The 14,532-nt window shown below is 49.1% G+C and overlaps 1 protein-coding gene across 1 annotated transcript in view; it reads right to left on the bottom strand.

The window, feature by feature from the left end:
• Window positions 1-4,399: 4,399 nt before the first annotated feature.
• The window catches only part of Rat1 (5'-3' exoribonuclease 2 Rat1), a 120,542-nt gene continuing 110,409 nt past the window's right edge, over window positions 4,400-14,532 (bottom strand). The window contains exons 31-33 of the mRNA XM_055072755.1: window positions 7,627-7,687; window positions 6,891-7,041; window positions 4,400-4,714 (exon numbers count right to left, since the gene is read on the bottom strand). Coding sequence (XP_054928730.1) covers window positions 4,502-4,714; window positions 6,891-7,041; window positions 7,627-7,687 — 425 coding nt within the window. The 3' untranslated portion in view covers window positions 4,400-4,501. The remainder of the gene's footprint in view (window positions 4,715-6,890; window positions 7,042-7,626; window positions 7,688-14,532) is intronic.

The following is a 14,532-nucleotide window of genomic DNA, read 5'->3' on the forward strand; positions in this document are numbered from 1 at the left end:
CATCTACATTACTCGATGAGGTGGCCATTAGTTATACGAGAAATCAACATTCTTAATTGAATAAGTTCCATAATTGCTTCAATTAATTTTATTTAATTATCTTACGGCCCATATTTCGATCTACGAATTGTAGGCGGTGAGTTGGCAAGACACATCCACTTGGAACGAGTTCTCAGGACTTCACCAGTTTCGAGATATTAATTTTGAGTGTCGGACAAAATGCATGGGCGTTCCAGCTACTTTTGTGCTTCAATGCCTAAAGCAGTGTTATCTTTGAAAAAAAGCACGCGGAACAATAGCGCATTTTTACCGCAGCTTGGACGGCGCATATATCGAAACCAGCGCAGACCTCAGCATTCGTCGATATGTCTTGCAAACTTAATAGCTACAATTCGTAGATTCAAATATGTGCCGTAAGGGCATTAATCAAAAAGTTAGCTTAATTAGGTTTATTATTCAATTAAGCATTTTGATTTGTCGTAGAAGCGCCTCATCGAGTAATTTAGATCAAGGGTAAGAAGTGTGCCATTTGCCACAGGCAATTCTTACAAGTTTGGTGCAGCTAAAAAGACAAGAAACGCAGGTTGGTTCCCCAGTCACGTTTCAAAAATGAAAGGCACGTGTATTAAATATGCATACGAAGCCTTCAACGGAAACCCTTTGGAACGAAATGTGAAGAAGAATGACACACGTACAGTCCACCTCCTCAGCAGTAATCCTTCAGGGTGGTATCACAGATGCGAATTACATATAACAGCGAATAACAAGCAGTTCGGAGGCACGGATACGAGTGATGCAGCCCAGGTGATCCAATAACGCTGTACTTCTAATAGAAGCAAGGAGCTACCACGGTGAAGAAGAAATGACGCATCTTAGCGCACCAATTTCAGGCGACAGAAACTCACTTTATATAATGTAGCTATACCGCTTAAAACAGAGGATCGCACAGTTTCATCCCGCTTACAAACAACCTACCACCTAGTTACAAGAGACGCCACGCTTCCCGCATTTTCTTTCCTTCCTTTCTCAGCCGGCGCAGAGCCCACAATTAAATTTCCGCACGCCGGGCGAAAGCGATTATAAAGATAAGCCCCACCAGCAGAGCCTTCCTTGTCCCCATAGTTCACCGGTCTCGGTCGCTTCCCGGCTGGAAGCCTTCTATTAACTCCCCTTTATGCTCCCCACCTCCCCCTCCCAACTTGGCCGTTTTCCCCTTTTATTCTTGGTTCCGTTCCCTTACTCCCCGCCCGACGACAGGTTCCGTTATCGCCCGGGGCCCTCCTTCGCTGATGCGCAGTTTTCAAACCACGTCGTCACGCAGCGCCCACTATGCAGCATACGGGCATGCACGAAGGCACACGCACACACAAGGCACAAACGCGCGCACAAAACTGTTCGCGTCTCTTCTTTTTCTGCCGTTGACTCACCGTCCCTGTCTACGTATGGACTGCGTCTTTTTTTTTTTGTACTTTTCGGGACTCCGGGGAAGTGGAGTATAGGGAGTGATGCCCGCGATTTTCCTTTTATCGGGTCACGTTCTCTGGCGCGCCCGCTTTGCCGCTCGCCCGAACGAAGGCACGTTCAAGGTGCGCGACATCGGCGGGTCTTATCGTCTACCCGCACCAGCGTGGGCTGTTGTGGAGTGAATTAGAGATAGCTATAAAACGGTGACGGAGCTGGAGTTACTCGGCGCAGACCAATTAGGGCAGAGGTATTGGCGACACGGCTGCGGGATGCCAAGCTTTTCAAGGTTCCGTCCGCGGCTCGCTGCGGGAGGCTGTACGAAACGGTAGCAATAAGCAGTCGAACGCCTCAAGCTGTGCAGTGACGTATTGAAGACAGTGCCTTCGGTATGCGTAGCCACCACGAGTTTACTACGAACGCTCTTTGGCGTAAATCTCCTTGCGCTTGCAGAACTTAAGGAGAAGCTTTAGCTGGTATTCAAGTCCGATTTGCTCAGCCAAATACGCGTTATAAACGCAGGAATGCTTTTATGATACGACCGCTGGACCGTCTCGAAAAAACATTTTTTTTTTTAATTATGGGGTTTTACGTGCCAAAACCACTTTCTGATTATGAGGCACGCCGTAGTGGGGGACTCCGGAAATTTGGACCACCTCGGGATCTTTAACGTGCACCTAAATCTAAGTACACGGGTGTTTTCGCATTTCGCCCCCATCGAAATGCGGCCGCCGTGTCCGGGATTCGATCCCGCGACCTCGTGCTCAGCAGCCCAACACCATAGCCACTGAGCAACCGCGGCGGGTGCCGTCTCGGACGAAATTTCTTGCATTTAAGAGAGAAATATGAATCCTACGGCCTGAAGGAACCAGAATTTTTATTTAGGACAAATAAAAAAAAAGGAAAACGATTGCCGAAAATCAATGAGCTTGAGATAAACTTATAGCAAGTTTGCAAATCACACTGCACTGTAAACATATTTCGGCAGTTCTGTACACTCCATCTGTTCGATCACCTGAAGCGCACAAGCGCTCCTTTTTTTTTTTTTTTGTTGTTGGTTTGCCCTGAGCACCGACATTCTTTTGGATAGATTTGCGCTTCTTGTAACCGATCATTTACCACCTTTAGACGCAGCATGCACTCTGCAGGAAGGTAATTGGAACAGCAGAGACTGACACAACACCCTTTAGGTCACAGCAAATTTTGCGGCGCATTTTCTGCTGCCAATTTGTCCCGCACAAACAACCCGGAATAAACTTCCTCGAATCAACTACCCTTCTGGCACAGGGCACCTTGCACTGTTATTAGGAGGGCCTTCGCAGGTACCAGCACAATTTCTTCGTGCGCAATTTTGCCATCTCGTATCGCTCCCATCTTTCAACAGCTTTACAACGTTTTCGCGAACAGAACCGTTCTTTCTCTTCGTAAAACTTGGTTGTAACAGTAAAATCGTAGAAGATGAGCCCGAAATTGTAAAAAAAGAAATAAAAAGAATTACGAGAAACTTTGGAGAGTTGGCAAGCATGCCTAACGAGCAGTAAGCAGCACGCCGGTTGTTACACGCAAACATGCGGTGTCGTGCCGGTAGTGGTGCTGCAGGCGTCGCCCCTCAATGTCGCACGCGACGACACCGCCAGCGTTTGCCAGCGCACAGTGAAATATTAGATAACGTTAGCTTGACGTATACTGCCCGTTCTGCTTAGACCAGAGCATGCATGTATTCATGCATGCACGCACGCACGCACACACAGCATACATGCAGCAGCTCAGAAGGAACGTTAGTGTGTTTGTAGTGTGTGTGCGCACAACGGTCATGCCAGCGGCGGAAGGCAGAACTCTGCTGCGCCACCGAGGAGATACAGCGTAGCATCGACGGCGGCTTCGAACTCCCGCTTCGTCGTTTCTTGCAGCCAAGTGCGCTCCGCTGGAGACCCTCCGCGCATGCGCCGTTGAGAGGGAACACACAACGCCAACGGCGCGAACGCGCCTCGATTATTCCTATAATTGCTGCCGAAATAAAAAAAAACTAAAAAGTAAAGAAAAAATACTAAAACGTTTAGCATTGGGCACAGCCCCCATATTTGTATAACATAGGATGTGTTACGTTTCGCCTACAACGCGCGGTAATGCCGGCGCGGATGCAACGGACGCCGGGGCTTTGTTCAAAGCGGCGGACATTTTGGCCCGTCCGACGCCGCCGCAACGCCTACCCGCCAAGCGTGTCCAGGCGTGTTTCAGTGCCACGTGTCTTCGTGTGTGCGTGTGTGTATGTGTGCCCTCGCTTGTCAAAGCGCGGCAGCCGGGGAGCGGAGTTCCCCGAATGAGGGGCCTGGAGGTCTCTCGGCTCAACCGTTCGCGCCGTCGTGGGGTCATGCTCCGCCGTCCCGTGACCTTCATCCCGTGACCTTCTTCCGGTGACCTTCCCTTTTGGACCGCGACGCCGAGGGTATAAGAGCAGCTGCCCCCGGACGCCAGGAGAGAGGCTCCGATTTGTACTGTTGAGTTACGTGCTCTCCCGTCTCTCCACTTCGGTCGAACTGACCGGCCGCTCTTTTGCTATGTTAGAATAAACAAGTTGTTCTGTTACCAGTCTTCTCTTGCTTTGCCGGGACCTTCGGATGCTTCCAGTGCCCCAGGCCGCCAGGCCAACGCTACCCTTGGGGCTTGCGACCCATTGGCAATAACGGGCGTCAGCACCGAGACCCCAACAACTCGTGCCAGCGGTGCGATTCCAACAGATGTTACAGGTCGGCCGATGTAAAGGCATGCTGGTTTAAAAATTCGAGCTTATTGTTTCGCAGCTGCCACGCCCTATACAGGTCCGGTCGAGTAGAGTAACATTAGTAGCAACGCATCACCATCTACAGTCAAACGCTCGAGGCTCCTTCTGATGGGGGAAGACACAATAAAGGGCGATAGTAACGACAGGAGGCCCGACTTCGCCTAGTTAAAACGAGCATGTCGTGCGACGCTTTATTGATGTACACAGACGTGATCGAATGAGAGGCATGATGCGGGGGGATGCTGGTGCCGCCGCTGGCTACCAGGTGGGGTGGCGTTGATGATGCCGCTGCTGCTGCTGCTGGTATCCACCTTGCTGGCGCGACGACGGAGGCGCCATCTGCTGCCGGCCACCGCCACCACCGTACGGGTGGTGCCGCTGGCCGTGCTGCTGCTGACCGCCGTAACCGTGCTGCTGTTGATCACGGGGTGGTGCAGGCAGGGAGCGTGGAATGTGCGGCGAAGACGACGACTGCGCAGAAACGGCGTAATGTCAACTTTTATGGACAGTGGGACACGTCCGCGCCCACTTTTCGGGGCAACTTCAGCGCGTTGTATCTGTGAAACGTAACTGCGACTTAAGATGGTTGGGTTGTATATACTACATATATGTTTACTACAAAGCTTGAAGTCGACAGCTCTCTGCGACCGTTTGTAGAGTCGATGTGCACCTTCAAGTGCGAGAGCTACTAGTGTTCTCTCTCTCTCTCTTTCCTTCTACCTCTTCGTCCCGATATCCCTTCTTCCGCAGCAGAGGGTAGCAAACCGGCCGTGCGTCTGGTTAACCTTCCTGCCTCTTGTTGCTTCACTCTCTCTCTCTCTAGTTCGGAAGCATGTCTATTTAGGCATAATACACACGCGGTTAAAGATACACGAAGAGATCTGTTACGTGCACGTAGTCCAAGAGGCAATATTTCTTCGCTTGTTTCGATCATCCTTACTTCCATATAGATCAACAACGCAGAACGGTTGCGCCAGTCGTTTACGTCCTCTTCCATTTCCACAATATTTAGTTACTTCTTTCGCCTTTATTCGAGCCCCCACTACGAGAAAAACGAACCGAGATTCTTTCGAGCGACATTTCGTTCTTGCGACTCAGTAAGGACGCAGGAAACGCCCAAGCCAATTTTTCTCCCATATTCGTTTAAATGAATACAAGCGGAGACATGTTTTCGCCTTTGTGCTTTCATAATTTTGGTGAGGTTACTAAGCATTTCAATTTACTAGCCCAACTGATCCACGCATAACAGCGCTATACAGGGTGTCCCAAATGTCATGGACCAAGATTTAGAAACATGCAAAATGCCACGTAGTTGGACAGAACCAAGCTAATGTTGTTCGCTGTCGCTTGGAGATACTCAGATTATTTTTTACATTCCGCCTAACTAAATAATTAGTATTAGTTAATCAACTTCTCAAATATTGTAAATAGATGAAAAGTGTCAATGAGAAAATTGTAGAGCAACACGAAAGACTCCGATACAGTTTTCTGTTGCTCAATACGTGCTACGTAACAGTGTTTTTCCGAGCGTGAAAGAAGCCCGCGAATACACGAAAAATTGTCTCGTGACTGGCCGCTCGAGGAACTTTGCCACCCACTCTACTCTTACCCATACTTTCCGCCTGTCCGACGGCTAAAATTCACCGCTTTTCTATCACGTGGTTAGAACCAGTTTCCCGTGATCCTTTTTTATATATTTTATGATTAGGCTTCCAAACTGTCGGGTGATGCTTCCTTTTTTTTTCGTTTTTTTTAGTACGCGTTCACGATCCCGGGCAAATACGAAATAACTTCCCAGCTTTTCGGCTAAAGAATCCTACGTGGTTAAGATTAATCCGGAGTCCCCTACTACTGCTTGCCTCATAATCATACCGTGGTTTTGGCCCGTAAAACTTCAGATTTTAAGAATTTAATTAATTTAGCTTTTAGCTGTGAATAGCAAGTCACCAGAGACACAACGCCTTAATAACCTTCTTTAACAAAATTGGCCAGGTATTGTGTCAATGCGTTGACACTTAGTATGCCCTTGTGCGCATGCTTACAATACATTATTCAACTGACTCGATTGATCGACTTGTGTCCAATTGGACAAACTGCAGGACTGTGTTGTTCTGTTTCTCTTCGAGCATCATTTTCCTAAACGGACTCCTCTCCTCAGGTACGTTTGCGGAATTTGCTTTAACGTCGGAACGTTTTTCATATCGCTTCGTGTTATCCTTTGACCATTCTAAAATACGACGCACCGCTTGTCGACAAACCGGATACTCCACATTTGGCCAGATTCTCAATTTACCCCAATTAAGTCGCTAACTCACACGAGGAATTCCGAAGCTATTTGTCTGAGATGTAGAGGGTGAGTAGAGCCAGCAGCACCTAGATAGAACAAGGCCTGCTTACTCCGATCGATGACGTCACGCTACCTGGCCCAAAATTTTCACTGAGAAGGCTGGCGTGACGAAAGCGGTGACGTCATCCTCACAGCTGCATACTCGGGAGAATCCCCATTAGATTCTATGGCAGCGCGGCCAGGTAACGTGATGTCATAGATCGGAGTGAAAAGGTCTTGTGCTTTCTAGGTGGTGCTGGTAGAGCCGCCCCCACAACACCAGGCATCGGGCGCGGTCGCGCACCGCTAGGCGCGACTCACCTGTCCCCAGCCGGTACCGGGACCGGTACGCGCGGGTCCACCTCCTCCGCCCTGGTTCCTGCCCTGCTGCGGGGACCAGCCGCCTCTTCCTCCTCCTCCGCCGCCCTGGTATCCGCCGGAGTGCTGTCGCTGGTAGCTGTCTCCACCGCCACTACACAGCCAGACACAATGCCAAAAAGAAACAAGGTTTGGGCCAGAGAAACAAGCAGTACCACCTTATCACTAAGAAAACAAACAAACTATAGCAACATCGTCCGGGCCGAATGCATTATGAGGGTAAGTAGCTACACTTGTTTTCAATATCTTATAGTGTACAATTGGAGACTTTTAACGGACTGCAGCTGCATATTTTTCGACGATTCAAAGATTTAGGACCTGCACGGCGACTCGCGCTTGTTGTTGACACGTTTTGTATCACTTTTTCTCTTCTCTTATAACTTTACTTTCCTTCTTTTTTTTTCCATTTCCTTTTTTGCTTCCTTTATGCACGTGCCAATGTATTTTCCCCCCGTGCTAAAGTGTCCGTCTCAGATCACGGGTCGATATTGCTTGCCCGTTTCTTTTATTTTTTTCAACTTCCTATTTTTGTTGAGACCGTTAGCGGGTGCAGAGGAGCGCAGGAAGAAGCATACGCTTCTTCCCCCACCTTTCCCATTTGTACCACGCTTAACCCAACCAATATCGAAGTAATTCACGGTGTAGTCGACTGCAGCGTCCAAGAGGGATCACCACCCACCTCCAGAGATGTCTGCTGCCAGGCGAATAGTCTTGCCGGTAGCCGCCTCGACCAGAGGCCCCTGACGAGAGAAAAAATAAAGAAAATGAGCAGAAGTTCGACGCGAGTTCTCGAGCAACGGTTGCATAAACGTGTGCCGCGACAAACTTCCTGAGAAGGCTATAACTGAAGCTCGCAGCTACCGTCCGATCACGTATCCCACAGAAAAATATCCCAGAGAAGACGTTTCAAGAGAAAGTTCTGATTTTTCGCCTCCACCAAAGACGCCCAGGGCTACAGTTAAGTACGCGTTGTATCTGCAACTATTAATGACATCGATGCCATACTTCCAGGTCTAACAAAATACGACCAGAGTGACCAAAACAAAGGAAACAAAACAAGACACAAAGAAAAAAAAAACCAAGTCCGCTGGATCAATTACAGTGAGACCACAATACGGCGAGCACATCGCTTCCTTCGGAGCGCCCGGACAGAATCTGCGCAAATGACCAGCTTCTCGGTAAACCAGTCGTTATAATTAGGGGGCAAAAAAATTACGTCTTACCAAATTCCTAAATTGAACGAATGACCAGCACGAAAAACACGCGATACTCGCGCAGGCGGCGCCAGACGCGTACGCGACGCGAAAAAAAAAAAAAAATCGCACGAGGAATCGTGGAGCACGAGCTAAAACACTCACCACTCACGGCCCGCGGCCGCCTCGTGCTCGAACCATTCAACGGTCTCCGCTGCGCTAATAGCAGAGTAACACGACATGGGCGCGCGATGTTAGGCCGAACGAGCCGCGTCAGAAGTAAAGGCGAAGCGGGAGCTTTGAGAAGCGCAGACACCTCGACAAACAGCGAGATCCAGGCGAAAGCCCCCTGAAACCACAGCACCGCATTTCGCCGTCAAGGATGACGGGAGAAAAAAAAAAGCATTCCAGGCTGCACGAGACGACGGCGGAGGAGACCCGCGGCCCACCACACGCAAGACATCGACCACCGCAAAGAAGAAAAAAAAAAAACAATAGTGAGAATCCACAATAAACGTATATATGGTAGAAGTATAACGCGGCGACAGCCAGCGCTCGCTGTGGCCCCGATACCTTCGCACGCTCAATACGGTTTGGGGGGTGGAGGTAAAGGGGGGAGTGGGGGGGGAGCTGAGTCTGTGCCGCCGCTTCGTGCGGCGAGAAAGCGCGCACCATCGAGAGGTGAGCAAACAACGAGCCGGCGGCGGTTTGGCTAAAGGAACGACTGCACGTACAGGCGAAGCTCGCGGCCGCCGTCACACGCAGGCACGGTGCAACGACAGAGACAGACATCGCGGGTGTTCCGAGTGATCAGCGAAACCGAGCCCCCGTGTTTATAAGGAACCGGCAATCCATGCAGGCAGACAGACAGCGGGACAATGGTGGCCAGTGTGTGTGTGCGCGCGCGCATGTGTCTGTGTGACTTGACCGCGCACGCATGGACAGCGAGCACCGTTTATTTACGCAACTGAAATATATAAGTTTGTACCGCATATATATATATATATATATATATATATATATATATATATGTATGCGGTACAAACTTCGAGACTGGCAAACCGCGCAACGGGCGATGGAACGAAGATTGCCAGGCATAACGCTAAGAGACAAAGAGAGCGGTTTGGATCAGAGAGCAAACGGGTATAGACGATATTCTAATTGACATCAAAAGGAAAAAAAATGGAGCTGGGCAGGTCATGTAATGCGCCGGTTAGGTAACCGTTGGACCACTAGGCTTACAGAACGGGTACCAAGAGAAGGAAAACGCAATCGAGGACGGCAGAAGACCAGGGGGACCGATGAAATGAGGAAATTTGCGGGCGCTAGTTGCAATCGGTTGGCGCAGACAGGGGTAATTGGAGATCGCAGGGTGAGGCCTTCGTCCTGCAGTGGACATAAAACAGGCTATATATATATATATATATATATATATATATATATATATATACACAGAATATGAAGAGAAAGCTAAATTCCGCAAGGTTTTTACATGCCGAAACCAGGATCTGATTCTGAGGCAGGCCCCATAGCGGGACACTCCTGATTTCGACCCCCTGGGGAACTTTGACGTGCGCCTAAATCAAAGTGCGCGAGCGTTACTCCCATTTCGCCGGGGTCGAACTCACGAGCTCGAGCTCGCCGCGGGTTATGAAGAGGGAGGTTACAGCCGGCAATGGTTGGTCACCCTGTAGCGGAAAGGGAGGGAGAGAGCGAGAGACCGGGAATATGAGAGAAAGAAAGAGAACGCTTACCCAGAACAACCGTCTGCGAAGAAAGTGTTATGTGGCCAGAGGCGATCACACAGGTCCGTATGTATATATATCTCGGGAACGGCAAAAGCGCCTCCAATACAGCGTGCGCCGACAAAATGAGGGTATAGGGTGTATTCTAGGACCTTGTCCGCAGATAACTGAAAGTCAATCGTCTAATCGTGCCACGATGCGCACCGTACGAAATCGATCGAGTACAGCGCACGAGAGGTGATCGATAATGTCGGCGCGCGACAGCATGCAGCCCACGTGGCACTCGCAGTCATTCCGGTGAGGGCGGAGGATATGCCTTCGTAAACGCAACTCCTAGCCCACAATTTACAATCAAACAGTGAAAAGAGCTATTCGTGCGCGCAAGAAGCCGAAGGACGAGACGAGCGCTGACTTTTGAAGCCACGTTTGCTCCGTGAAAGCGCAACTTGCATGCTGCATCCTCGCACCACGGACGACAAAACAACAACAACAAAAGCACGAGCTAACGAAACCACCGTAGCACACACATACAATTTGAACAGAGTCCCCAAGAGTCCTTCGCAAGAGTCCCCTTAAGGGACTCTTGCGAAGGATGCAATTAACCAAGGGAGAGGGAGGGGGGATAGGAGAGGATAAGTTATTGTGGTAACGCAGAGAGGTCGGCCTGGTGCTATAGTCCTCCTCTAGCCTGCGCTTAACTAAGTATACTCTGCACTTTGATTCGGGGACGCGCAATAGGTAACGAAGCCTTTAGCAGGGCCCGAGCTTGTTTTGTGCTTAGTGCATGGAAAAGCCTCGTAGCACAGCCCACACACGGAACTCAAAGCATAGAAAGGCCTATTCCCCCCTCCTTCTCTCTCTCTCTCCCGAGAAAAGCGTCGACCAGTGCAGGAAAAACACCGTTTGTTGGCATGCATTTCTACCAGAATTGTACACGCCACACAGACAAGATGAAAGAGATTGCAATTACTTCCTTCAAAAATGCGACTGATTACAGTTACCAATTACGTGGCCCACGAAAGTAACAGAACAGTTAGAAGAAAAAAAAAAGAAAGTAATCGATTACTTCGACGTTACTTTCCTCCCTGCTTTTATTAGCATTGCACAGGTACAACCATAGCACTTTCGATGTGTCCTCCGCAGCCCTTCGCATGCGCTGTTTACCACTATCAATTGCCTTTCAAAAATTTTAATCTTCGTCCGCGTCTTGCGAAAGCATCTGGCAGCAACACTGAAAACTCGCTCGATGTGCGCGCCGGAGATAAACACCGTGCTGTGACGCACCAACTCCTTGCGCAAAGGATTGTGGGTATTACAATGTCGCGATGCTCGCGTCTGGGTCCTCTATGCAGCACTGGGAGAAAAGCACTCCCGATGGTGAAACAGACAGTTAAAAAAAAAAAAAAAAAAAAATATCTGGAGGTGTTTCCTTCGCATCGATTGTCATCGCTATCGAGGCTACATAAGCGCCGTTTTCAATTTGTCGGCGAACGTCAAGTGGACTGGTCAACAGTCTAGACTCAAATGGCTAATTATAGCGGACGTCATGCAAACGTTCACGTTCCTCGAAAAATGTGGCCAAATCTGTAATATATTTGAGCATGAACCTGCATATTGTTCCGTCCTAAAAATAATGTTCATGCGTTACAATCGCGACAAATAAGTGTATCTGAGTCACTTATGTATATATATACGCGAATAATTGAGCAGGAGCTCCCACCGCCTATGAAGACCGCCTATAAGCACTTCCAGAAAAGAGGGAGAGAGAAACCGAAAAATAAAGTGAGGTCCGACTTCCAGGACAGGTGCAAATGACAAACCTGTCATGCTCTAGTGATCGAGCCGTATCTGCAGGACGCTACTATTGTGGAAAGGAGGTAACCCACGTAATAGATGCCTTCCTCACTTTAGGCACTGCAGTTCCCGCGAAATTTAGGTGTTAAAATCTGCATCCCCTGTTACAGCTTGTCTGGATCGTCAAAAAAAAAAAAAAAAAAAAAAATGCGACGGGTTACATGTAATTGGTTACTGAAAAATGTAACTGAATGACAGCGAAAGTTACCCAGCAAATAAATAAAAAAACATAAACAAACAAGTGAAATAAGAAGTAATCGTAAAATTAACAAATTATCAAGAAACATTGATTACGATTAATTAGACGAAATTCGTTACGTACAAGCCATCATTTATAGCACTTCCCAAACGTTGCAAGGAATGCGCTTAGTGCGCAAGATTCGAAGACAGCAAAGGACTCGTCGAGGGTGCAACCAACTGCGCGCTGCTTAATTTCGACCAATGCGCACCCCATATAATCGCAATAACGAATAATTAGGACAGCGCGAATTTAATTATCCATAATATGCCGTAATCGAAAAAAAAAGTATTTAGATCCCTAAGAGTTGAACGAATGTTAAACGGCACTTCTAAAACGCACAAGCGAAGCGCCCTGAACAAGCTTTTCATATCGCGCGATGGCCCTCTTCCGGCTCGAATCAATGTACATCAATACGGCAAATGAAAAACAAAAAGAAAAGAAAATCGTAACGACACGAAACGCGTCCGAAGCGTTCCATCGGTATCTCCTTCGATAATCTAACATGCGAAAAAGCACCACGGTAGTCAAATTCGGTCGTCTCACTAGAGTTCCGGGTCAATTTCGACCCCCGGATTGTCTAACGAGCACCTACAAACCTCGGGTACGCCGTCAGTTCTTTTTTTTTTTTTTGGATACCGTAACACTGCGCGCTCAGCAGCCGACAACGCGGCTAAGCTTCCAGCGTGTACAACAGTTCAACGAGACCCACAAGCACGGGGGGGGGGGGGGGGGTATAATTCGTCACATACCCGATCCGACGTTTCGCGAGGCCTGCACCCTTGACGCACGCCCGCCAGCAAATAAGAGCCCTCCCCGGGACCAGATGTGCTCCGGCAAACCAACCAGTCAGGCGCGAAGCATGCAATGTTACAAGAATGGCCGATTAAAAAAGAAGAAGAAGAAGAAAGTTTTAAGCGGTACAGAAGAAGCCAGTATGGGAGTGAAACCAACGAAACGCAGCAGATTGTGCGGGACAGAGAAGGTCTCCGAAGCAGCAGCAGCAGCAGCTAGAGAGGTCCAAGCCCGTGCAGGGGAACGTGAAGAGGGGATTCAAACCGCGCTCCTCGCGGGCGATCGGAGAAGGCGGCCACCGGGGGTCTTTGTCTGACGCGTCCGGCGCCCGCGACCCGAGGTGCGGTTCGAAAAACACTCGAGAAAACAAAGGAGACCTCGAGTGGAAGGCGCCAAGAGCCGAGGAGGAGGATGAGTATGAGGGAGCGAGGGCTTTCCTCTATAGGCATTATACACCGTAGCCCTTTCCCCGTCCGCCCTGTACGTCACTCTTCTTTTCAGCGCTGGAGAATCCGCGGACAATGCTAATACCGCAAGAACGGCAAGTTATGCGCCCTACATCGGAAACAAACAGAATAGAATACGCACAGAATGACTGAGAGAGAGATATAGAGAGAGAGGAGAAAAATGAAGCGAATGACGGGAGGCCCAATGTTCGAAGCAACGGCGGTTTGGAAGGACGACCCGTCGGTCCCTGCAATGTCCTCACGAGAGCTCGACGGGTGTTTGAAAAACGTCTGTACCTAACCGCCCCCTCCCCCTACACCCTCTCTATAAAACTCAAACCACGCTCCTTCCCCCTTTAGGTCGCGAAACACAAATGCAGGGCGCCCCACTCGTAAGAAGCGGGCACTTTCGAGTGGCGTCAGCGGGTTCGCACCCCCAGCACGAAAAATGCACGGCAGCTCCGGCGAACCACTACAACGTGGGACGAAGCATGACGAGAGTTCAGCTGCATGCGCGGATACGAAAATGAGGCGACCACAATGGAGGTCACAACGAGGTAAAGCGTAGAGGAGCTTTCCCCGGCAGTGTACGTACAAGAGGCAGCGAGGAGCAAAGGGTGCGTATCATTAAATGCACACGGCCGCTGCGACCTCTTGGCACTCCTCAACACAATTTATTCTTCCGAAAGAAAAAGAAAAAAAAAGTCCATTACTTAATATAGCGAAATGGAACAAAAACGTTCTCAGTGCAGCGAATGGGCAAAAATGGGAAGTCGTGCGGACTTTCTGGTATAGGCCTGCTTAGCTACTGCTCCAACTCAGACCCATTTATCGAACAACAAAATTCACCTCAGCGAACGAGATAGCATACATAACCTCAATATAGCGAACAAACGAAAACGGGAGGTCATACAGACTTCTGGTGTCCCTGCTTAACATAATGATAGAACGCGGTCCCATCTATCGGGCGAAAAAGAATTCGATGTAGCGAACGAGAAGATAACGTGTGCTCACAAGAGCGAACGCTGCAGAGTACGAGGTCACGCGGACTTTTGGGCCAAACCGCTTCATTATTCATACCATAAGAAGCCAACAAACAAAGACACTAAGGACAATATCTAGCAAATTACTTGTACTTACTAATTGAATTACAAGAAATGATAAATTAATGGAAATGAGAATGAATGAAAAAGAAACAACTGGCCGCAGGTGGACAGCGGTCTCACATCTTCGCATTACACGGGCGATGCTCTTAACATAAATACCCCAGAAAGTGGATGGGAAAACGGCGCCGCGGTAGCCCAACGCAAAAGA

The sequence above is a fragment of the Dermacentor andersoni genome, chromosome 7 (assembly GCF_023375885.2).
Source record: "Dermacentor andersoni chromosome 7, qqDerAnde1_hic_scaffold, whole genome shotgun sequence".
Taxonomy (NCBI): domain Eukaryota; kingdom Metazoa; phylum Arthropoda; class Arachnida; order Ixodida; family Ixodidae; genus Dermacentor; species Dermacentor andersoni.